Source organism: Girardinichthys multiradiatus, chromosome 7 (assembly GCF_021462225.1).
Source record: "Girardinichthys multiradiatus isolate DD_20200921_A chromosome 7, DD_fGirMul_XY1, whole genome shotgun sequence".
NCBI lineage: Eukaryota > Metazoa > Chordata > Actinopteri > Cyprinodontiformes > Goodeidae > Girardinichthys > Girardinichthys multiradiatus.
The window spans coordinates 31,955,173-31,981,193 of NC_061800.1; the positions used below are offsets into that span (position 1 = coordinate 31,955,173).

Below are 26,021 nucleotides of genomic sequence, written 5' to 3' on the forward strand. Positions count from 1 at the left end.
CTTGCTGTTTTGTATCTGTAAAGGTTTTTAACCCTCACAGAATAAAAAACCGGTATAGCTACCCTATTGATGGACGACTTTTTGATGTTTTACAAAGCAAAGGTGTCATCACCTGTAACCATGTAAGGCCCAACCCTGTTTCTCACGTTGTTGCAAAACAGCTGGTAAATGGAAAAAATGTGTTTGTTGTTCAGTCTGCCAGACAGCTGCTCTCTTAGTAAGTTTAATTAAAAGCTCAGTGGAGTGCCATCTTCATAGTAATGCATCTTTGCAGAAGGAAAATGTTCAATCATGTTTTTCATTCTGTTTTTTTATTTTGCTCCGACATCTTGTCCTTAGTCTTTAGAAAGATGGCTACTCCGTTTCTAAAATTTGTCTGGTTTTGTCTTTTACTTTACAGTGATTTATTGTTTGTCTTGTATCTTAGATATGAAGGATGGATGATTTATCCCTGTGGATTCTCCCCATGATAATGTGTGACTAACCTCTCTGGAGAATTTCACTGTCTTAACAACAGCTAACAAAATGATTGTTTATAACTTGATGAACCTCTCTTTAAAACTGTGTAGAACAATGACAGAATATACGTTATAACTCCTGTGTTGTGTAAAATAAATTATATACTATGTATATAATTTCCCATGAATCTATTTTATCTATAGGCTTATGATTTAAGATGATTTTCTACATAATTAAGTGTTGCTTGATTCTAATTTAAATAAGTACCTTAAAACTCCTCCACTTGCATCTTATTTCTAGGGTAGGTCTTTGTTCAAGGAAGTCCCACAGTTTTTTTCCCCCCATGTTTAGGACACAAAAGCAGCCAGAGTACACGCCCTCTCATAGATTTACCAGTACTAGGGAGGTGTTGTCATTCTCAGGTTAAGTGCATCTAGTGAAGTGAGGATATTTACTGCCGCAACCACTTTAGAGTTAATAGGCAAACGTTTCTGGGTCTGGGCAAATTTTCTCTGTTTTCTTTAGTGAAAGACTGATGGAAAGGACATCCTGTTAAGGAGTTACCTCCTGCGGCAAGATGTCCTCATTAATGACACCGCGGGCTTCACACAGATAGCGAACGATTTAACCAATTTACGGAGACAACGGTGCTCAGGTAGGTCAAAATTATGTTTTTCATAAAACTGTATTATTAAGGACAAGCACATGAATGTTTAACACAGGAATAAATCCAAAGTGCTAATAATGAAAAAACAAGAATAATTTCCTGTAATCTAGTTTTGCTCACTGAGCAGAGCTGTGTCTCTTTTTTAGTCAGGTGTTTTTTGTTTATCTGATCCTTTAACATGTCTAACTAATTTAAAATGAACTATCTAAAGGTGCTTGAAAATGCTTTTGACATTTTCCAGTTTTTCCAGTTGACAGTATATAGCTGACACACTTTTTCCGTTCGGCATGACCACACAAAAAACTAAATCTATTGAAGAAAGTATTTTTACATGGTATGGGGATGGACAATGAAACTGAAACACCTGGTTTTAGACCACAATAATTTATTAGTATGGTGTAGGGCCTCCTTTTGCGGCCAATACAGCGACAATTCGTACAGGATAGTGGCCAGGTCATTACGTAATACTGGTGGAGGAAAACGTTTCCTGACTTGCTCCTCCAAAACACCCCAAAGTGGCTCAATAATATTTAGATCTGGTGACTGTGCAGGCCATGGGAGATGTTCAACTTCACTTTCATGTTCATCAAACCAATCTTTCACCAGTCTTGCTGTGTGTATTGGTGCATTGTCATCCTGATACACGGCACCGCCTTCAGGATACAATGTTTGAACCATTGGATGCACATGGTCCTGAAGAATGGTTCGGTAGTCCCATCTAGCACAAGTATTGGGCCAAGGGAATGCCATGATATGGCAGCCCAAATCATCACTGATCCACCCCATGCTTCACTCTGGACATGCAACAGTCTGGGTGGGACACTTCTTTGGGGCTTCTCCACACTGTAACTCTCCCGGATGTGGGCCTCCTCCACGTCTCCTGGTGTACTGGCCTGTTTCCTGGTTCTGCCTCCAGGCTCTGGACACTACGCTGACAGACACAGGAAACCTTTTGTCTATTCCATTTGAACAACATCATGTGAAGTTGATTGTCAATCAGTGTTGCTTCCTAAGTGGACAGTTAGATTTTCACAGAACTTTGATTTACTTGGAGTTATATTGTGTTGTTTAAGTGTTCCCTTTATTTTTTTGAGCAGTGTATATATATATATATATATATATATATATATATATATATATATTATATCTATTTTTCTATCTATTTTTTTTTCCCGTGTGCCCAAAAAGTTTTTACCTCCTTAATGTTCAATACAAAAATCTTTACTGGCATAATAGGAAGCATTTCAAAATGGCTGACAAGCTTTTTGCTTGACTCCACTGGTATTTTAGTTTAGTGTAGGACCCACATTAGTTCCTACCATAGTAGAGACTTGTTGATAAGCTCAGCATCTTAGAGGTTGGGAAGCCCTCATTTACAGGCTCCCTCTACAGGTTCTCCATCAGATTTAAGTCAGGACTGGCTGTGACACTCAAAAACATTAATATTACTGCCAATCAAAAGAAACATGTTGGTAAAATTAAGAGATTATTTTAAGATTAAAAGATTATCTAAATTTGCCACAAAGTATGAATATACATACATATATATATATATATATATATATATATATATATATATATATATACTCGTACTCGTACTCGTCGTCTTCCGCTTATCCGGGACCAGGTCGCGGGGGCAGCAGACTCAACAGAGACGCCCAGACGTCCCTCTCTCCAGACACCTCCTCCAGTTCCTCCAGGGGGAGCCCAATGCGTTCCCAGGCCAGCCGAGAGACATAGTCCCTCCAGCGTGTCCTGGGCCGTCCCCTGGGCCTCCTCCCGGTGGGACGTGCCTGGAACACCTCCCAAGGAAGGCGTCCAGGAGGCATCCAGTATAGATGCCCGAGCCACCTCAACTGGCTCCTCTCGATGTGGAGGAGCAGCGGCTCTACTCCGAGCCCCTCCCGGATGGCCGAGCTCCTCACCCTATCTCTAAGGGAGTGCCCGGCCACCCTACGGAGGAAGCTCATTTCAGCCGCTTGTATCCGGAATCTCGTTCTTTCGGTCATGACCCAAAGTTCATGGCCATAAGTGAGGGTAGGAACGTACACCGACCAGTAAATTGAGAGCTTTGCTTTTCGGCTCAGCTCTCTCTTCACCACAACGGACCGGCACAGCGCCCCCATTACTGTGGCAGCCGCACCGATCCGTCTGTCAATCTCCCGCTCCATTCTTCCCTCACTCGTGAACAAGACCCCGAGATACTTAAACTCCTCCACTTGAGTCAGGAACTCCCCTCCAACCTGAAGAGGATAAGCCACCCTTTTCCGGTCGAGTACCATGGCCTCGGACTTGGAGGAGCTGATCCTCATCCCAGCCGCTTCACACTCGGCTGCAAACCGCCACAGCGCATGCTGTAGGTCTTGGCTAGAGGGGGCCAGCAGGACCACGTCATCTGCAAAAAGAAGAGACGAAATCCACTGGTCCCCAAACCCGACCCCCTCCGGCCCTTGGCTGCGTCTAGAAATCCTGTCCATAAAAGTTATGAACAGGACCGGTGACAAAGGGCAGCCCTGCCGGAGTCCAACATGCACTGGGAACAGGTCCGACTTAGTGCCGGCAATGCGGACCAAACTCCTGCTCCGCTCGTACAGGGACTGGATGGCCCCGATTCCATACTCCTGGAGCACCCCCCACAGGGCATCACGAGGGACACAGTCGAATGCCTTCTCCAGGTCCACAAAACACATGTGAACCGGTTGGGCAAACTCCCATGAACCCTCGAGCACCCTGTAGAGGGTATAGAGCTGGTCCAGTGTTCCACGGCCGGGACAAAAACCACACTGCTCCTCCTGAAGCCGAGGTTCGACTATCGGTCGGACTCTCCTCTCCAATACCCTGGCGTAGGCCTTACCAGGGAGGCTGAGGAGTGTGATCCCCCTGTAGTTGGAACACACCCTCTGGTCCCCCTTCTTATGAAGGGGGACCACCACCCCAGTACCCCAGTCTGCCAGTCCAGAGGCACTGTCCCCGACCGCCACGCAATGTTGAAGAGACGTGTCAACCATGACAGCCCTACAACATCCAGAGACTTGAGGTACTCAGGGCGGATCTCATCCACCCCCGAAGCCTTGCCACCGCTGAGCTTTTTAACCACCTCGGTGACTTCAGCCTGGGTGATGAAAGAGTCCGACCCCGAGTCCCCAGCCTCTGTTTCCACCACGGAATGCGTGATGGCAGGATTGAGGAGATCCTCGAAGTACTCCTTCCACCGCCCGATAATGTCCTCAGTCGAGGTCAGCAGTCTCCCGCCCCCACATTAAACAGTGTTGGCGAAGCACTGCTTTCCCCTCCTGAGGCGACGGACGGTTTGCCAGAATCGCTTCTCCATGGCCTCACCGAACTCCTCCCAGGCCCGTGTTTTTGCCTCTGCCACAGCCCGGGCCGCAGCACGCTTGGCCTCACGGTACCCGTCAGACGCCTTAGGAGTCCCACAAGCCAACCACAGCTGATAGGACTCCTTCTTCAGCTTAACAGCATCCCTTACTGCCGGTGTCCACCACCGGGTTCTGGGATTGCCGCCGCGACAGGCGGAGAACATGGTCCACATGGTCCACTCGGACTCTATGTCTCCAACATCCCCCGGGATCTTGTCAAAGCTCTCCCGGAGGTGGGAGTTGAATACATCCCTGGCCGAGGGCTCCGCCAGACGTTCCCAGCAGACCCTCACTATGTGCTTGGGCCTGCCAAGTCTGACTGGCTTTCTCCTCCTCCAGCGGATCCAACTCACCACCAGGTGATGATCATTGGACAGCTCAGCCCCTCTCTTCACCCGAGTGTCCAAAACATGCGGCCGAAGATCTGATGATACGACAACAAAGTCGATCATCGACCTCCTGCCTAGAGTGTCCTGGTGCCAAGTCCACTGACGGACACCCTTATGTTTGAACATGGTGTTCGTTATGGACAAACCGTGACTAGCACAGAAGTCCAATAACAAAACACCACTCGGATTCAGATCGGGGAGGCCATTCCTCCCGATCACCCCTCTCCAGGTGTCACTGTCGTTCCCCACGTGGGCGTTGAAGTCCCCCAGCAGAATAATGGAGTCCCCGGGAGGGGCACTATCCAGCACCCCCGACAGAGACGCCAAGAAGGCCGGGTACTCCGCACTGCCACTCGGCCCGTAGGCTGAAATGATAGTCAGAGACCTCTCCCCAACCCGAAGGCGCAGGGATACGACCCTCTCAACCACTGGGGTAAACCCCAACACGAGACGGCTGAGCTGGGGGGCAACAAGCAAACCCACACCAGCCCGCCGCCTCTCCCCATGGGCCACTCCAGAGTAGAACAGAGTCCAACCCCTCTCAAGGAGATGGGTTCCAGAGCCCACGCTGTGCGTGGAGGCAAGCCCGACTATTTCTAGTCGATATCTCTCGACCTCCCGCACAAGCTTAGGCTCCTTCTCCCCCAGCGAGGTGACATTCCACGTCCCTAGAGCCAGCCTAAGCATCCGGGGATCGGGCCGCTGAGGTCTCCACCTTCGTCCGCCACCCAATCCTCTTTGCACCGGTCCCTCACGGTTCCCCCTGCAGGTGGTGGGCCCACTGGGGGATGGCCTCGCATCTCTCGTTCGGGCTTGGCCCGGCCGGGTCCCGCGAGGAGCAACCCGGCCACCAGGCGCTCTCCGACGAGTCCCGACCCCAGGCCTGGCTCCAGGGTGGGACCCCGGCTCCGCCGTACCGGGCGACGTCACGTGCCTCGATATTGTATATATATATATACATATATATATATATATATATATATATATATATACATATATATATATATATATATATTGTATTGTATTGCACCGACTATGCCAAAACAAATTCCTTGTATGTCCAAAAACGTACTTATATATATATATATATATATATATATATATATATATATATATATATATATATATATATATATATATATATATATAATCATGAAATCATAAGAGCAAGAGGACACCTAACAGTTAAATCATTTGTACCTCATCAGCGAGGCTTCAAACAGGGTGTTGGCAGAAGGAAGTGGACACTGAGGTCAGAGTTAGCACTAAGTTATGTCATCAGTAGGTTGCAACAGAGATACAGAGAGACTGGAAGAGTCACAGAAAGGCATAGAAGTAGACGTCCTTTGACCATATCCCACACCGAGGACTGCTTCATTGTAAACGGTTCCCTGCGAAATTGGATGTTGAATGCCACTCAACTCCAGTCACATTCAAAGAAAGTCTTCGTGCTAGACAACCTGGAAGGGTACCTGACCACACCAGCAGGCACAGGCATCTTCGTCCTTCATGGGCCAGGGAGCATTTACACTGGACGAGGGGTCAGTGGGCCTCAGTGCTGTTGTTTGATGAAGGTCGATTCACATTAAGTGGAAATGATAGCTGATGATCTTAGAGACGTCAAGGAGAGCACTATGCATCAGCCGCTGTTGTCACCAGACAAGCCTTTGGGGGTGGTGGTGTTACAGTGTGAACAGGTATGTCTAGTCAGTACACACCTGCCCTACACTTTGTTAATGGTACAGTGACAAGCCCATACTACCTGAAAAACATCATGAATCCAGCCTGTCGCCATGAATGAACAACACAAGCCTAATTTCATCTTCATCGACAATCCTCCAGCTCTTCGAGGTTGGATCATTAGGGAACGGCTGCTGGAGACTGGGGTCCCACAAGTGTAATGGTCTGCACTTTCTCCAGACCTCAATCTAGAAGCTTGTAACTCCGTACCCTCAATGACCCAAGGGCCACCCTTAAAGAAGAGTGGGATGCCATACCTGAGCAGACAATAAGTAGACTTGTGAACAGCATGAGACAAGCTGCTCTCAAGCTGTAATTGATGCTCAAGGGCACATGACACGTTATTGAGACATTTACTTTTTTGTTGTGGTATACTGAAACATTCACACAACATTCTCTGAACATTCACTTTAGATTAAATGGATTGATGGTTGAGGGAAGCAGCTTCGTTGTTAATTTTCAAGTCGGAAAAATTAACTGAAAGGTGATGTGAAGTCGGAATACTAATAAGGAAAGTTGATGTTCTCATCAACCATGACCTTAAAATTCATAAAACTTGCTGCCATTAATCTGCTTTTCTGATGATTTGTATCTCATCAAATCTTTAGTTCACACAGTACTATAAAACTTATTTTTTATAGAGAAATACATTATTATTAAACTGTGGTACTATGTAGTTAACCTGGTCAATGAGCCAATCGTCATTGACCAGGATAATGAGCAAATTGGCAAATTGGGTTTGATTTTATTCCCAGATTCCAGTTCCAACATCAAATGTAAGTAAGCACAGCATAAGCCTTCACATGTACCTGCCCCTAGTTCACCATCGTCATCTTCAGTTTGTAGATCGAGTGGCCTTACTCTTCACAAATAAATACAAATAAATGACCATCATAATTCATTCCTTTATTTGTATTTACCTTGTAAGTAACTTATATCAAAATCTCAGCTAGGTACCATTAAGATGCTGCTGAGGTACCACTAAGTATGAACTATGAATCACTGAACTGATGTATAATTACCTTTTACTGGCTTTTTTAGCCTTCCTGTCCTGATGGCATTCTTCAGACAGCTGAAACTTCTTCTCTGGAAGAATGGACTGGGAGTCATCAGACAGCCGGTGGGTGACTTTCCAATGATGAGGAGACTTTAATTTAGATATTTACATTAAGAAAAAAAAATTGGAGTAGTTTTTTGGTAACTTGCAGATGGTGTATAATTCTGGAAACTAACATTGTCATAATTAACTGTCATTTCTGACACCTGTCTTGTGGTGTAGTTGTGGTCCATGACTCTGGTTGCCTGGCCTTTGGTCATCTTCATCCTCATCGCTGTGACTCGTGTCCATTTCCCTGCGATTGTAAAAGACACATGTAAGTACAAAACGGCAGCAAATGATGTATTGCAGGGATCCAAGCAAGACAAATTAAGGAAGGCATGTGAAAAGCAAGTGTCATTACATTGAGACCATATAAAGTATATTAAACTAAAGGCAGGAGAAGGAAACAATTTAGTTTTTTAGTATTTTGTGTTATAGATTTGTAGGTAGATTACTCATTTACACCCCCTCCCCCAAATAAAATGTACTAAATGATTTTGCATTTACATATATCTGATATCTCTAATCTCTTTTAAGTGTTAGCACACATGTTTCAAAGCATTTAAAATAAGCCACAGGAAACGAAAGACTTAATGAAGGACTTGATGCTAAGAAACTAGATTTAAAATGTGCATGACTTAATTATTGAGCTGTCATTCGGCATAGGCCTTTGGTTTGACATCTTAAAGGTCAGTAGCTTGATGCTTAAGGACTTAGTTTCTTAATCAGAGCAAACAAATGAAAACTTAAACTAAAACACCCCTACAGAATAAAGCTTGTTATGTATCTATTGACTTGACATTTGTATGATGTTATTTATTGTACTTTAGGCAGGAGTGGCACAGACATTTCTTTGTGTGTCCATTTGCGGCCACACTTGAAATGTTTCTTGTTGGGGGATGGGTGGAAAATGAACAAGTGTTTTGGTTACCAGGTGTTGAATTGGTTCCAGCCTACAAAAGCAAACATATTAGGGATGGTATTATGGTGGTGGTACTGAAGTAAACTGCATGTGTGTAAATCCAGAAAGCTGACACTGTGTCCCTTTTCTTTACTTCAAGTCTTCAGGCATGGTTTATGATTTGTAAATAGTAAAATTATATTTTAATTTGACCGACTCGTGCCATTGTGGTCCTAAATTTAATTGTGGTTGCTCTCGAGTTTTATACATTTTTCCCTTCACTTCCTCCCCGAATAATTTCTCATTTCTCCTTGTCCCATGTTCAATCAGTGAAAAGCAGTCTGTTCATGTCACATGTAGTCCCTACTCAGCCCTGATTATACCTGCTACTTAGTAGGGGAGTAAAAAAGTAGGTACTGGACCGGATAAACCGGTAATGGAATCTCTCACAAAGAGGGAGTGGAGCTGGCCTATGTAGAGTTCGTGGAAAAGGGGCATTAATAAGGGGCATAAGGTTAGTTATTACTCATTTGTTGAGTGCCACTTACATTTAAATTGTGTAGATAAAAAGACTGCATTCATATCTGTGTTTGAAAAAATAGTTTTTTGTTCTTTTTATGCAACTGTCATGAGTTTTTTCATTAATCTATTCATTTCTTTTGGTGTCAACACTTTATTTACATAGTAAAACAGGGCACACAAATGCAATTAAAAGCATTCAAGTTTGATTGATTGCAAGTTTTTCAGAGGTCACTTGTTTTCTCCAGGTTTCACAATGACTTTCATAATCATCGTGACTGTCGCTGAGCTACCCAGAATAAATTCAAGGAAAACATTGTTGCATGAGTTTAGTTGTGATAGCTGTTTGACAGCAACTTGATCTTCATGGTAGTCACACGTCATGTTCTTTTGTTTTGCATTGTACCAAAACTGAAATTGTTTTCTTGACAAAAGGTGGTGTTGGTTTTGGACAGATGGTGATACTGCCCACACAACATAAGATAAAGCTTTTTATCCAGGAAACATTTAAAGCTTTCTAGAAATTCCTGCATGACATTGTGACTCATACAACATTCTTTCCGAATGAAACATGACATAAAATTAATTTATTTGGTTTGTTATTGCTTTATTTGTGTAAAGTTCAAGCATATACCTGCAAAACTCTCATCTAGGTTATGTCGGACCCCGGAACCTACCAAGCACAGGCTTCTTCCCTTTCCTGCAGACCCTCCTCTGCAACACAGACAGCAAATGTCACAACACGTCTCGCCTGGTGGACTCAACTGCATCAAAGTCACCAAGAGATCGAAGGTAACCTGGAATTTGAAATTGTTTGCAGAGAAGGTAAAGCTTGAGGCTTGGCCAACCTCCATAGATATGCTCTAAAAATCACCATTTTGATCATTTTCAATCCCCCATGCCTTAATACTGATACTGAGCAAATTTGATGCAGATATGTCAAAAATTCCTAGGAGTTTTTCAAAGTTCGATATGTAAAATGGGGCTGCACGGTTGGTAGCACTGTTGCCTTGCAGCAAGAAGGTCCTGGGTTCAATTCCTGGCCAGGGATCTTTCTGCATGGAGTTTGCATGTTCTCCCCGTGCATGCGTGGGTTCTCACCGGGTACTCCGGCTTGCGCCCACAGTCCAAAGACATGCCTATTAGGTTAATTGGTCACTCTAAATTGCCCTTAGGTGTATGAATGAGTGTGCGCATGGTTGTTTGTGTGTTGCCCTGCGATGGACTGGCGACCTGTCCAGGGTGTATCCTGCCTCTCGCCCATAGATTGCTGGAGATAGGCACCAGCTCTCCCGTGACCCACTATGGAATAAGCGGTAGAAAATGACTGACTGACTGATATGTAAAATGCGAAAAACGCTCAAAAATGACCCTTTGACCCAAAATGGCCAACTTCCTGTTGGGTTTAGGACATACCTTCAAGAGACTTTTTTTGTTTTGGAGGGTTCTCTCTATGTACTGAATTTCAAATGTCTACCTTATTGGTCTACCTTATTGGCCTAACTCAGTTTGGAGGGCGCTGTGAAGACGTGTGGCCATGGCCATTTTTAATTCCACTGAAATACAAAAATTTCACTAGGGGGACGATTCTTTGCAAGGTTTGATGAGTTCTTGAGTATGTTTAGGCCTCCAAAAAGCTGCTTCATTTCAGGGGAGAATAACAAGAAACATTCAAATAACAATAGGCCTTCGCATCACTTTTGCTGCTTGGTCCTAACAAGTCAGAAATTTTTTTATTTTTCTCAATATAGTAGTGATACACTTCATTTTAATCCCCTTTTTCTATCATAGGTCTGCTCCTTTACCAAAGACATCTCCATTGGCAGATCTGTTGCAAGGGAAGGATTTTTTCAGCCAGACTTTCCCTACTGACCCTCAAAGTGACACTGCAGCATTGGTTAAGTTCCTGGAAAACATTATTGGTATGTCATTACTTTATGTACTCATATGTCTTTAGTTTATCATTTATTTCTTGCTATAACAAACGCAGTTAGTCACCAGTGTAAGGTTTTATTTACAAATTGGTAAAGATCTGTTTATACAGGGGAGTAAAAGTGTTCGGACTTTGACTATTATTTGGCATTGCGGTTATTGTATTGACTTTAATTGATTTTAATTGTCTTCATGTGTCGAACTGTGTGTTTATATTTTAAAGGTTCATCTAACAGAGATAACTATACAAATGTTTTTCCCATGAATGCCCTCAACACTTCTCTGTACGATCAGGATCAGGTGGGTGTCAACAAGTGCAATACATCTCAGTCGTTTGTATTTCTGCAGGAATACACTGTAGATACTCATTAGATGTTAAAGAATTAATTAAACAGACTCTAAAACCTCTCTCGAAGACTTGAATCAGAGCAGAATAACTAAAACTGGGTCTTCAGTGAAACCAATATGTACAAGTCCTAAAGAGGATGAACTGTTAAAATTTACATAACACCAATGTCAACTGAGTCGTTTAAAGACTGTTTGCTCCACATAATTATTATTTGAATCCCAAGTTTAAGAAAGCTGTAAATGACTGAAATGCTGTAACCACTTTTTTATGGATGCCTGTCTGACTGTTATAAATTACAACCCGGATCCTGCAGGAGACCATGAACACAATTCTGGAGTCAGTGAAATTTTTTAAGAAAGCTTTCTGCACTGCTACACTTCCTTGGATAAACCAAACCTCAACCGACGCAGTCACCCATGCTTTGGTAACTTTCTGCAACTCCAACAACACTGTGTTAGAAGTCGCACTTCAAACACTGAATAAGGTATGTTCCTGTTTGTCATTTTACACTGTGTAGCCCTAACTTTTAGTTTCTATGACTGTGTAATGGTGCAAACACCAAAAATGATGATCTGTTGTTTCTGTTTTGTTTGTATAATCCTTTTGGGAATTGATAGACAAATGGGTGCTTTAAGCAGTTTTGGATAGCTGCTCAGATGTTTTATTTTGCTCTCAGGTACTGACAGATTTGATTGAGACCAAACCGGAGCAGTTAATATCAATGGCAGGAGCGACAGTGATGTTTTTTGATCAGCTGCAAAATGAGACTTTGATGTGGGAAACCCTTTTAGCTCTTCCAAATCTCTTCTCTGCCGGTTCTCTTGATGAAATGCTGAACAACACAGAAACCTTACTCACTAACATACAAAGGTAACATGATTTTACTGATAGTAAAGCACAAAAGATTGATTTTGTAGAAACCTTGAATAAAGATTTACATAAAAAAGAGAGGCTTTCATAGATGTTAGCTGGTCAATGCTTATTGATCAACATAACTAGTGTGAGGGCTTGATACTGGTATGAGCTTTCAAGTGCTAGTTTTAGCTTTGAAGTCTTTAATTTCTTAATGAACTTGAGGAACAACTTATCCATATATGCATTGGTTAATTTGTTATCACACTCTTTTTGCCATTTGCTCACAGTTTTGTATTTTCCTTATACTTTCTTTAGCCTTTTGCAATTTCTCCAGGCCACCTTCCCAGACACTGGTGACTTACTCTACCAAGTGCATCCAGTGTTTGAAGGAAGCATTGAAGTGATCCGGTATATCCAGAACTGGCCTGGACAAGGTAAACATATGTAAACTATGTTTTATTTGACCTTGCTTTATATATACATGTAAATGTGGGCATGAGGTCCTGCTTTTTAAAGAACAATTCTTTAAAAATAAGCTGTGGAAATGATGTTTGTGCTAATGTGTGATTTAAATCTCTTTAGATGTTTCGATAACACTTGGAGACATTGTCACATTAAGGAATGACTCAGTTAGAGACATTGTGAAGCAAATTCTACAGGAGGTTCACATACCACTGCACCAGGTATAACAATCAATGACAATGTAGTGTCTTTTTTATTTACAAGTGTGAATTAAGCACCCAGATACAACAGTGAGAAGAATGGTGAAATTGTCAGGGCAGATACTGATAGCATTCCATGAACTTGCCGTGACATCACTGTCGGGGTGGTATCTGTAGTGCCATCTCTGAATAAACAAATGATTAATACAGCAATCATCCTCTTTGTTTTAGGCTCTAGGGCTGATGTGGGACAAAGATATGGTGAGCTCTTACTTGTGTGGCAACAGCAACAACACGATGTGGCTAACAGCAGCATGCAGCACTGGCACCGTGGACATGCTTCTGAGGTGGATTTGTCCTGACAAGGTGGCAAAAGAGGTAGGGTGGTAGCTCAAGTGTCGTATTCAGAACAAATGGCCAAGTTGCTTGATTTTGTTGTGTGTCCTGTTTTTGTTCTGCTGTGTCATGGTGCTAAAAATACACAATGGTATGTGAGAAACCTGTTGACCACAGGCAACTCCAGTTCTGGCACTTACAGAATAGAAACCTTGAGGCAATTTAATTAGCAATTCATTAGCTGTGATTACAGTATGCGTGTTTCTGAGACGTTAGCAAACACTTCTTATACATTGTGAAATTATTTAGGTAATAATCTTAAACTATTGTAATAATTATGTGGATGTCTCACTTCCATCAAGTTACATTGGTCTTAGTGACGTAAAACCTAGCCTTAGTGTTTAACATGCTTATTTAATCACAGCCCTTGGTTTCCTTGGCCCAACATTTTTTAAACAACATGGTTTTTTATATATTTATTTTCCAATGAACAGAATATAAAAACTCCCCTTCATTTTCAGGTTTATTACCTGATGTCAAGTTTTCTTAAATCACTCTTTGTGTAATGAAAACCCCATAGTTAACAAATAATTTTAGCCTATCCACTCCTATTTACTGCTATGAAAAACAGCTGGCATGAGGATCTTCTCTCTGCATCATCTGTCTCACATAGATCAAATTTGTGACAGTTGGTGTTGACTGTAGACTTCAAACTATGTCGCCAAACTGCTGCAAACATTAGCCTTGCTGGTTAAGCCATTTAAGCGGATTGGTCTGACCTGTAAACAACAATGCAGCCATTTTTCTACCTCTACTAGGCAGCAGAAACCTGTAATCTACAAGTATAATTTGGGAATGTAGAGAGAAAACCGGCTGCATATAAGTAAAAACAGATGTCTCCATCTTTTACTTTTCTTATCAACTGAACTTTTACATGTCTCATTTTATGCGCATTTGATGTTAGAGCAGCAAAACGAGCTTATTTTACTTGTTTTTCTGATGTAACACATGTTGTCAGTGCGTTGGAAAATTGGATACATGCTCATAAATTGCAGTTATGTTTTGTTTTTTTGTTCTTTCCATCCTGTAGTTATGGCCCACATATTGCATGATTAATTTGTCTTTTTGCTGAAACTGATAGAGTTGAAACAGAATCAGTAAGCAGAATTACTTCCTTAAAATGACATTTAGGTTTTCCTCTCTTAATCTTGCTTTCCTTTTTGTGAATAATATAAACTCTAGGTTTTCCTGGCATGGACTAAGCATGTGGCAGCAGATGATGTGTCCTTTGTGAGAGAACTGGTTCAAAATCTGATGGGGGATTCAACCTCAGGAAATCAGGGAGTTTCCAGGTCAAGGCGAAGCTTTGATACAGAGCAACAAAGCAATGAGGCGGAGCTGTAAGTACTGGGAGATGTTTCCTTTACGCGTAACTATTGATCTCAAGATTTATTAATTCTTTTCAATTTGTAGTTATTTGTTAACATCTCAAAAATGATGGTTTACAGGTATATAGCTTATGAAATTAAATTAGGTTGAATATTTGTTTTTATTGCAATTGCAGGATTTTTTTTTACCTTATTTAGTTTGGCTGTGTAAGCTTTTCATCTCAACAAAACGATGATTTGTTTTTTGCTTTGTTTTTTTGCATCTACTATCAGTCTTTGTTTAACAGAAGTACACTGTGGATTAAAATTTTTCTTTCCTCTTAACCTTAAAGTTTTTAATGACTTCTTTGGTAAATCAGACTTGCCTTCTACATATCTGTAAACAAAATTGTTACTTTTCCCCTCAGTAATGAGTCTGACTTTGTGCTGTGGCAGGTTTATGGGAGTCAGTCAAGCATTGCTGGAGATCACAAAAATTGATCCTGAGGTGGAGATGGTTGGTCAGAGAGTGTTCAAAACCAGTTTCCAGTCCATGAAGGCAGCCAGGGTGACACTAGTCACTGTAACAAGTAAGACTACAAACAGAACATGTTTATAGGCAGACAGGTACTGTGGGAGTAATAACGCGTAGTTTTTTTATGGTGATTCAACATTTACTATTCTACGGTGATACATGGAGATACACCAATCAGGCTTTACCTGGCTGATACTAGAAAAAGAAAAAAGTGCAGCTGTTGCTTTCATAGAGGTAGAAAGATTATATTCAAAATGATATTATAGAAAGTCCAAGATAATCCCCAATTATTCATCCAACTGTATGAAACTAAGTTTTGTAGACTTTCATTAAACCTAAACAAATTTATACAAAGTATAAATTGGCCGGTAACAATGAGTAAAAGATTAACAAACCTTTTATAATCTCTGAATACGTATTAGTTCTATGCTGAGTAACTGAGAGCTATATAATACAAGGATACACCCTTTCTCTGGGATCTAATAAAAGAAAGATAATCCTGATCCAAAAGGGAATTCTAGGTATTGAATGTTGCGCAAAATCAAAAAGAAAAACAGGAACATATCACTTAAAAGATTTTTTATAAAGGAATTTTATTCAGTTGTCATACGGAAGAGTATTACAGCCACTGGAAAAAAAAAAAAATCTGAATTCTGACTTTAATCTGAGAATTCAGATTTTTTTCTCAGAATTTTTTTAATAGTTTTTTTTTCTTAGAATTCTGAGATTATGTTTATATTTGCCTATACTCACAGAAGTGATGAGCCATATCCTGGAAGACACAGAAAATCTTCAAATGACGTATCAGATGTTGATGACAAACCAGTCTGAGGCAGCAGCTTGGTTTAGCCGTGTAATGGACAGTGTGGTGGAAGTCTTTGAGGAGGTATGGTAATACTATTTCAATTCAACATTGTTTACTCTAAAGCTGTGTAAATCTGAATTTTTAAATGTCCATTATGGCTGAGCTTACTTTTTACTTTTACTCCTTAGGTTGTTTGGACTTTATTTCAATTCATGTTTTGCTTCTCATTAGCAGTGCTCCACAGAAGCTCAGGCTGGATGACTAACAATAGTCTCAACCAACATTCTGGGATTATATATCTTGCAATGGACTTTTGTTCTGTTTTATTAGGCAATGGAAAGTGAAGAATGTGAGGAACTTCTTGAGCCCTTCGAGTGGCTGTTGTCCTCCGAGACAGTAAATGTGGAAGTGTGGAGATCTGTGTTGTGCCAAAACATCTCTGCACTGAAGGAAGCTTTGCCGATGGACTGGAATCTTGTAGTAGAAAATGTATGAGTCACTGAGTGTTTTTAGGAACTTCTAAAATTATCTTATCCTGAATTCTGTTTTATAATTTTATATTTTACCTTCAGGTGCAAGAAGTGTACTACGTCCTCACAGGTCAAGCAGACTTTAACCTGACACTTCCCATAATGCTCTCTGAATGGAACAACTTGTACAATGCCAGCATGCAATTTGGAGAATTTTTGGAGAGACTGATAAGCCAGCTGGGTGAAGACTCCTGGATGAACTGGATCCCTGGCCACTACACACATAACATCATGGAAACTCTTCAACAAAGGTTTTTACACTTGGCAGTGTACCTGCAAGATTTCATTTTTTTGTTGAACTAAAAATAAAGCAGCTCAGAATTTTATCAAACAAATCATCAAGTCATTCAAGCTTTAACATTATAATGCCTGATGAGCTGATAAATGTTGATATTTTGACATAACTAGGTAAAAAAGCAAAATAGGTTTAAAGTTATATAAAGGAGAACATATAGAGGAGCTTTCCCCTTAGGTGTTACAAAAAAAAACAAAAAACATGCACTTCCACTGTCATACCAACTGTTTTTGTTTTTCATGCAGTCTCTCCATGTCAATGGGAAACTTGGGGGAAAAGCTTGAGGAGAGTGATATGTGGCCTGGCATGAAGAATTACTTCCACATCATGTACTGGATTTTGAACTACAGACCTGGTTTTGAAAAAGATCCACCAAACTGTAAGTCTAGTTGCTCTTTGGTGTGTTTTGTCTTCTCTTGTGTTTTCAAGAAGCAAGTTGAAAAATCTTTTAAAAATTAACAGGGAACACTTAATTATATGTCCTTTGTACAATAATAGGTTAAGTTACTTTTATAGAGCTCAGTAAATTACACTGTGCAAAAGTTTAATAAATAGATTCAATAATATACAAACATTTACAGTTTAACCCAGCATTATTCATACTTATCTCAGATTTAGGTTTGCAGGAATCTATAATGTTAGGGAATCCCATACAACAGTGGTTCCCAAACTATTTATAAGTACCACCTCCGTAAATACAAATCTTTTTCTAGTGTATGAATTAAATGACAATGGTGGAGTGTCTGATACAGCTGGTCCTTAGTCTGATCAATGAGCATATCAAATTAAATTACAATATTCACTGGTTTTAAACCTTGAAACTGGAACACAGTTAAGTTGGGCTTTATGTCATTTCCAGATCTGAGTTTTAATTTACAGCATATGTAGCCACCAGACCTTGTTTCTGGTTCATCTTTGTTCACTTTAATTTTTACTAGGAGATCAGGAACTTTCACCTGTTTTCCACCTTTCTCTTTCTGAATATGCAAATGTCAATGCATGTTAATGCTCACTCTTTTGGCTGTTGGCTCTTACCAGGTCTACACCACAGTTAATTTGTGTATATCTACTTTTAAAATAACTTATAACATTGATATAAAAATGTATTCTTGGTACCACTAAAGGAGGTACCACCAGTGGTACTTGTACTACATTTCGAGAACCTTGGCAATAGAAAATCTGCACAGGAACCTAAAAATTAGGGTGATGGTAAGGATGCCTCAGACCCTAAAGACTTAGAGCTCATCACAAACGCTCATCACAGATGCTACTGTTATGCCAATAAAGGCTTTTCCATTAATTATTAAAAATGGTACAAAATGATCAAAAATATAAAAATAAGTACATGGTCATATTATCTTCTTGGAGATGAGTGTGTCATTTAATCTCAGAAAAAAAAAGTTTTGGTTGACTGAAAATAACTTTGAAATCGACATTTGCTCATATATATTTGCTGAGAGACAGAATGATTTTCTTCAATAATTTACAGATTTTCCTACTAAAAATAAAAATATATAAAGATGTTGTGATAACTTTTTTTTCAGGCTTTGTTAATGGCAACTCAATGGTCTTTCATTGTGACACTGGTTTGGACTGGCCAGAGTTTGTTAAAGCAGTAACAGAGGTTGTGATGTCACCAAGCGAAGATGTCCTGGCGAAGTAAGTGACAAAGGCTGTTTGTCCTTATTATATGTGTTAATGATGTGTGAAGTTTGTCTCCTTGGGGACTTGTTTTATCTTCACCGGCTTTTAAGCATAGATTGTCTGTGATCTTTTCAAACACTGGTGTTTAAAGGAATATCTCATACAATTCAGTCTTTTGTCAACTGTTACATCTACGCTTGTTGTCAGTCTTCTGTGAAACCACAGAAAATAGATACCAGATAGCATCAGGAATAGACCTACGAAAAAGCAACTTTTTCCAGCTGGGAAAAACAAAACATAAACATACACTTATCTGCCAAGGTTAATAAGCAAGATAAATGTTTTTTTTTTTTTCTTTTCTAAAATTTTGACTTTCTCTTTTTCTCCCCGCTCGAAATTTCTATTAATTTTTATGGAAGTTTGTAAGGTAGTTAATTAACAAACATAAAGTATGAACCAGCTCATAAGACAAGATGGTGGACAATACTTTTAGTTTTATTAATAGGAAAACTTGGAATTGGTTTTAACAAATAGTAATAGTAATAGAGTAAATGACAACACGCATTGCTGTTTTAAGAAAGGCATAAGAAAAATATGCCTGTATTATTTTCTATTAAATACCCCACATGCCCAGTATCTGATGAGCAGGTGTAGGTCCTAGTTGTGGCCCCCGGCACCCCTGTTTGAGGTTGTTCTACTTAGAAGTTTAGAGGATTTCCGCCTCCAATTCTATTCTAATTTCTTGTTTTATCATTGTTATTGTTAAATAAACACCGCTTATTATAATTATTTGATTTTCTATTCTACTCTTTCAGTGCCATAAGAGGAACAGTCAGTCTGCTGCAGCATGTGTATGGGGAAATCTACAAAAATCTGACAGCCACATATTTAAACCAAGAGCTTGAAGGAGGGGATGCACTCTCTGCCTATCTGATTAAGCTGATTCTGAACTTGGATGGCTTTCTCCAGACAGTTACTGTTCTGCCTGATCGAAACATCTCAGATCCTGCAGTCATTGGTCCGCTCATCAGCGATTTGTTAGAATCTGCAGGTCTTAAACCACTCCAGCCTCTGCTCTTCAATGGTGGTCCAGTTAATGAATCCACAGTGCTCGATGCAGTCTTACAGATAATCAGGCACAACCAGCACATATTTACCATTGGCGATACAGGCTCTGCAATGAAGGATTACTTCTACATCATTAACTGGATTTTGAACTACAGACCTGGTTTTGAAAAAGATCCACCAAACTGTAAGTCTAGCTGCTTTTCTTTGGTCTTTTTGTTTTCTCTTCTGTTGTCAAGAAGTAAGTGAAAAAGCTGTTAAAAAATAAACTGGGACCACTTGATTATATGTACTGTGTACAATAATATGTTGAGTTAATTTTATAGAGCTCAGTAAAATACACATTGACAAAGGTTAATAAATACATTAAATGACATACAATCATTTACAGTTTACCCCCAACTATATTCATACCCCTGTCAGATTTGGGTTTGAAGAAATCTCTTAATTTGACCAAAACAGTACAAAATGTAAATATAAAACTAGGATATTTTTTTCAAAAATGATATTCATTGTTCATGGTCTTATTATCTTTTTGGAGATGAATGTGTCCTTTCCTCTCAGAAAAAGAAGTTATTGGTTGACTGAAAATAACTTGAAATCTACATCTGCCAGGAATATGAATAATTTTGATCTCATATAGATTTGCCATGTGCCAGAATGATTTTCCTAAAACAATTTACAGATTTCTTCTAGTAAAATTAAAAATATATCGAATTGTTTTTTAACTTTCAGGCTTTGTTGATGTCCACTCAATGGTCCTTCATTGTGACACTGGTTTGGAGTGGCCAGAGTTTGTTAAAGCAGTAACAGAGGTTGTGATGTCACCAAGTGAAGATGTCCTGGCGAAGTAAGTGACAAAGGCTGTTTGTCCTTATTATATGTGGTAATGATGTGTGAAGTTTGTCTCCTTGGGGACTTGTTTTATCTTCACCGGCTTTTAAGCATAGATTGTCTGTGATCTTTTCAAACACTGGTGTTTAAAGGAATATCTCATACAATTCAGTCTTTTGTCAACTGTTACATCTACGCTTGTTGTCAGTCTTCTGTGAAACCACAGAAAATAGATACCAGATAGCATCAGGAATAGACCTACGAAAAAGCAACTTTTTCCAGCTGGGAAAAACAAAACATAAACATACACTTATCTGCCAAGGTTAATAAGCAAGATAAATGTTTTTTTTTTTTCTTTTCTAAAATTTTGACTTTCTCTTTTTCTCCCCGCTCGAAATTTCTATTAATTTTTATGGAAGTTTGTAAGGTAGTTAATTAACAAACATAAAGTATGAACCAGCTCATAAGACAAGATGGTGGACAATACTTTTAGTTTTATTAATAGGAAAACTTGGAATTGGTTTTAACAAATAGTAATAGTAATAGAGTAAATGACAACACGCATTGCTGTTTTAAGAAAGGCATAAGAAAAATATGCCTGTATTATTTTCTATTAAATACCCCACATGCCCAGTATCTGATGAGCAGGTGTAGGTCCTAGTTGTGGCCCCCGGCACCCCTGTTTGAGGTTGTTCTACTCAGAAGTTTAGAGGATTTCCGCCTCCAATTTTATTCTAATTTCTTGTTTTATCATTGTTATTGTTAAATAAACACCGCTTATTATAATTATTTGATTTTCTATTCTACTCTTTCAGTGCCATAAGAGGAACAGTCAGTTTGCTGCAGCATGTGTATGGGGAAATCTACAAAAATCTGACAGCCACAGATTTAAACCAAGAGCTTGAAGGAGGGGATGCACTCTCTGCCTATCTGATTAAGCTGATTCTGAACTTGGATGGCTTTCTCCAGACAGTTACTGTTCTGCCTGATCGAAACATCTCAGATCCTGCAGTCATTGGTCCGCTCATCAGCGATTTGTTAGAATCTGCAGGTCTTAAACCACTCCAGCCTCTGCTCTTCAATGGTGGTCCAGTTAATGAATCCACAGTGCTCGATGCAGTCTTACAGATAATCAGGCACAACCAGCACATATTTACCATTGGCGATACAGGCTCTGCAATGAAGGATTACTTCTACATCATTAACTGGATTTTGAACTACAGACCTGGTTTTGAAAAAGATCCACCAAACTGTAAGTCTAGCTGCTTTTCTTTGGTCTTTTTGTTTTCTCTTCTGTTGTCAAGAAGTAAGTGAAAAAGCTGTTAAAAAAATAAACTGGGACCACTTGATTATATGTACTGTGTACAATAATATGTTGAGTTAATTTTATAGAGCTCAGTAAAATACACATTGACAAAGGTTAATAAATACATTAAATGACATACAATCATTTACAGTTTACCCCCAACTATATTCATACCCCTGTCTGATTTGGGTTTGAAGAAATTTCTTAATTTGACCAAAACAGTACAAAATGTAAATATAAAACTAGGATATTTTTTTCAAAAATGATATTCATTGTTCATGGTCTTATTATCTTTTTGGAGATGAATGTGTCCTTTCCTCTCAGAAAAAGAAGTTATTGGTTGACTGAAAATAACTTGAAATCTACATCTGCCAGGAATATGAATAATTTTGATCTCATATAGATTTGCCATGTGCCAGAATGATTTTCCTAAAACAATTTACAGATTTCTTCTAGTAAAATTAAAAATATATCGAATTGTTTTTTAACTTTCAGGCTTTGTTGATGTCCACTCAATGGTCCTTCATTGTGACACTGGTTTGGAGTGGCCAGAGTTTGTTAAAGCAGTAACAGAGGTTGTGATGTCACCAAGTGAAGATGTCCTGGCGAAGTAAGTGACAAAGGCTGTTTGTCCTTATTATATGTGGTAATGATGTGTGAAGTTTGTCTCCTTGGGGACTTGTTTTATCTTCACCGGCTTTTAAGCATAGATTGTCTGTGATCTTTTCAAACACTGGTGTTTAAAGGAATATCTCATACAATTCAGTCTTTTGTCAACTGTTACATCTACGCTTGTTGTCAGTCTTCTGTGAAACCACAGAAAATAGATACCAGATAGCATCAGGAATAGACCTACGAAAAAGCAACTTTTTCCAGCTGGGAAAAACAAAACATAAACATACACTTATCTGCCAAGGTTAATAAGCAAGATAAATGTTTTTTTTTTTTCTTTTCTAAAATTTTGACTTTCTCTTTTTCTCCCCGCTCGAAATTTCTATTAATTTTTATGGAAGTTTGTAAGGTAGTTAATTAACAAACATAAAGTATGAACCAGCTCATAAGACAAGATGGTGGACAATACTTTTAGTTTTATTAATAGGAAAACTTGGAATTGGTTTTAACAAATAGTAATAGTAATAGAGTAAATGACAACACGCATTGCTGTTTTAAGAAAGGCATAAGAAAAATATGCCTGTATTATTTTCTATTAAATACCCCACATGCCCAGTATCTGATGAGCAGGTGTAGGTCCTAGTTGTGGCCCCCGGCACCCCTGTTTGAGGTTGTTCTACTCAGAAGTTTAGAGGATTTCCGCCTCCAATTTTATTCTAATTTCTTGTTTTATCATTGTTATTGTTAAATAAACACCGCTTATTATAATTATTTGATTTTCTATTCTACTCTTTCAGTGCCATAAGAGGAACAGTCAGTTTGCTGCAGCATGTGTATGGGGAAATCTACAAAAATCTGACAGCCACAGATTTAAACCAAGAGCTTGAAGGAGGGGATGCACTCTCTGCCTATCTGATTAAGCTGATTCTGAACTTGGATGGCTTTCTCCAGACAGTTACTGTTCTGCCTGATCGAAACATCTCAGATCCTGCAGTCATTGGTCCGCTCATCAGCGATTTGTTAGAATCTGCAGGTCTTAAACCACTCCAGCCTCTGCTCTTCAATGGTGGTCCAGTTAATGAATCCACAGTGCTCGATGCAGTCTTACAGATAATCAGGCACAACCAGCACATATTTACCATTGGCGATACAGGCTCTGCAATGAAGGATTACTTCTACATCATTAACTGGATTTTGAACTACAGACCTGGTTTTGAAAAAGATCCACCAAACTGTAAGTCTAGCTGCTTTTCTTTGGTCTTTTTGTTTTCTCTTCTGTTGTCAAGAAGTAAGTGAAAAAGCTGTTAAAAAAATAAACTGGGACCACTTGATTATATGTACTGTGTACAATAATATGTTGAGTTAATTTTATAGAGCTCAGTAAAATACACATTGACAAAGGTTAATAAATACATTAAATGACATACAATCATTTACAGTTTACCCCCAACTATATTCATACCCCTGTCTGATTTGGGTTTGAAGAAATTTCTTAATTTGACCAAAACAGTACAAAATGTAAATATAAAACTAGGATATTTTTTTCAAAAATGATATTCATTGTTCATGGTCTTATTATCTTTTTGGAGATGAATGTGTCCTTTCCTCTCAGAAAAAGAAGTTATTGGTTGACTGAAAATAACTTGAAATCTACATCTGCCAGGAATATGAATAATTTTGATCTCATATAGATTTGCCATGTGCCAGAATGATTTTCCTAAAACAATTTACAGATTTCTTCTAGTAAAATTAAAAATATATCGAATTGTTTTTTAACTTTCAGGCTTTGTTGATGTCCACTCAATGGTCCTTCATTGTGACACTGGTTTGGACTGGCCAGAGTTTGTTAAAGCAGTAACAGAGGTTGTGATGTCACCAAGCGAAGATGTCCTGGCGAAGTAAGTGACAAAGGCTGTTTGTCCTTATTATATGTGGTAATGATGTGTGAAGTTTGTCTCCTTGGGGACTTGTTTTATCTTCACCGGCTTTTAAGCATAGATTGTCTGTGATCTTTTCAAACACTGGTGTTTAAAGGAATATCTCATACAATTCAGTCTTTTGTCAACTGTTACATCTACGCTTGTTGTCAGTCTTCTGTGAAACCACAGAAAATAGATACCAGATAGCATCAGGAATAGACCTACGAAAAAGCAACTTTTTCCAGCTGGGAAAAACAAAACATAAACATACACTTATCTGCCAAGGTTAATAAGCAAGATAAATGTTTTTTTTTTTTCTTTTCTAAATTTTGACTTTCTCTTTTTCTCCCCGCTCGAAATTTCTATTAATTTTTATGGAAGTTTGTAAGGTAGTTAATTAACAAACATAAAGTATGAACCAGCTCATAAGACAAGATGGTGGACAATACTTTTAGTTTTATTAATAGGAAAACTTGGAATTGGTTTTAACAAATAGTAATAGTAATAGAGTAAATGACAACACGCATTGCTGTTTTAAGAAACGCATAAGAAAAATATGCCTGTATTATTTTCTATTAAATACCCCACATGCCCAGTATCTGATGAGCAGGTGTAGGTCCTAGTTGTGGCCCCCGGCACCCCTGTTTGAGGTTGTTCTACTCAGAAGTTTAGAGGATTTCCGCCTCCAATTTTATTCTAATTTCTTGTTTTATCATTGTTATTGTTAAATAAACACCGCTTATTATAATTATTTGATTTTCTATTCTACTCTTTCAGTGCCATAAGAGGAACAGTCAGTTTGCTGCAGCATGTGTATGGGGAAATCTACAAAAATCTGACAGCCACAGATTTAAACCAAGAGCTTGAAGGAGGGGATGCACTCTCTGCCTATCTGATTAAGCTGATTCTGAACTTGGATGGCTTTCTCCAGACAGTTACTGTTCTGCCTGATCGAAACATCTCAGATCCTGCAGTCATTGGTCCGCTCATCAGCGATTTGTTAGAATCTGCAGGTCTTAAACCACTCCAGCCTCTGCTCTTCAATGGTGGTCCAGTTAATGAATCCACAGTGCTCGATGCAGTCTTACAGATAATCAGGCACAACCAGCACATATTTACCATTGGCGATACAGGCTCTGCAATGAAGGATTACTTCTACATCATTAACTGGATTTTGAACTACAGACCTGGTTTTGAAAAAGATCCACCAAACTGTAAGTCTAGCTGTAATTTTATAGAGCTCAGTAAAATACACATTGACAAAGGTTAATAAATACATTAAATGACATACAATCATTTACAGTTTACCCCCAACTATATTCATACCCTGTCAGATTTGGGTTTGAAGAAATTTCTTAATTTGACCAAAACAGTACAAAATGTAAATATAAAACTAGGATATTTTTTTCAAAAATGATATTCATTGTTCATGGTCTTATTATCTTTTTGGAGATGAATGTGTCCTTTCCTCTCAGAAAAAGAAGTTATTGGTTGACTGAAAATAACTTGAAATCTACATCTGCCAGGAATATGAATAATTTTGATCTCATATAGATTTGCCATGTGCCAGAATGATTTTCCTAAAACAATTTACAGATTTCTTCTAGTAAAATTAAAAATATATCGAATTGTTTTTTAACTTTCAGGCTTTGTTGATGTCCACTCAATGGTCCTTCATTGTGACACTGGTCTTGAGTGGCCAGAGTTTGTTAAAGCAGTAACAGATGTTGTGATGTCACCAAGTGAAGATCTCCTGGCGAAGTAAGTGACAAAGGCTGTTTGTCCTTATTATATGTGGCAATGACGCGTGAACTTGTCTGCTTG

General features: G+C 39.3%; 1 protein-coding gene across 1 annotated transcript in view; it reads left to right on the plus strand.

Moving 5' to 3' along the window:
• Nucleotides 1-7,916: 7,916 nt before the first annotated feature.
• Nucleotides 7,917-26,021, plus strand: part of abca12 (ATP-binding cassette, sub-family A (ABC1), member 12) — an 86,678-nt gene continuing 68,573 nt past the window's right edge. The window contains exons 1-22 of the mRNA XM_047369690.1: nt 7,917-8,005; nt 9,805-9,943; nt 10,943-11,073; nt 11,307-11,383; nt 12,622-12,721; nt 12,870-12,970; nt 13,181-13,327; nt 14,528-14,685; nt 15,109-15,242; nt 15,943-16,073; nt 16,323-16,469; nt 16,565-16,773; nt 17,063-17,196; nt 18,362-18,476; nt 19,277-19,713; nt 20,262-20,376; nt 21,176-21,612; nt 22,162-22,276; nt 23,076-23,512; nt 24,062-24,176; nt 24,975-25,411; nt 25,844-25,958. Coding sequence (XP_047225646.1) covers nt 7,921-8,005; nt 9,805-9,943; nt 10,943-11,073; nt 11,307-11,383; nt 12,622-12,721; nt 12,870-12,970; nt 13,181-13,327; nt 14,528-14,685; nt 15,109-15,242; nt 15,943-16,073; nt 16,323-16,469; nt 16,565-16,773; nt 17,063-17,196; nt 18,362-18,476; nt 19,277-19,713; nt 20,262-20,376; nt 21,176-21,612; nt 22,162-22,276; nt 23,076-23,512; nt 24,062-24,176; nt 24,975-25,411; nt 25,844-25,958 — 4,016 coding nt within the window. The 5' untranslated portion in view covers nt 7,917-7,920. The remainder of the gene's footprint in view (nt 8,006-9,804; nt 9,944-10,942; nt 11,074-11,306; nt 11,384-12,621; nt 12,722-12,869; nt 12,971-13,180; nt 13,328-14,527; nt 14,686-15,108; nt 15,243-15,942; nt 16,074-16,322; nt 16,470-16,564; nt 16,774-17,062; nt 17,197-18,361; nt 18,477-19,276; nt 19,714-20,261; nt 20,377-21,175; nt 21,613-22,161; nt 22,277-23,075; nt 23,513-24,061; nt 24,177-24,974; nt 25,412-25,843; nt 25,959-26,021) is intronic.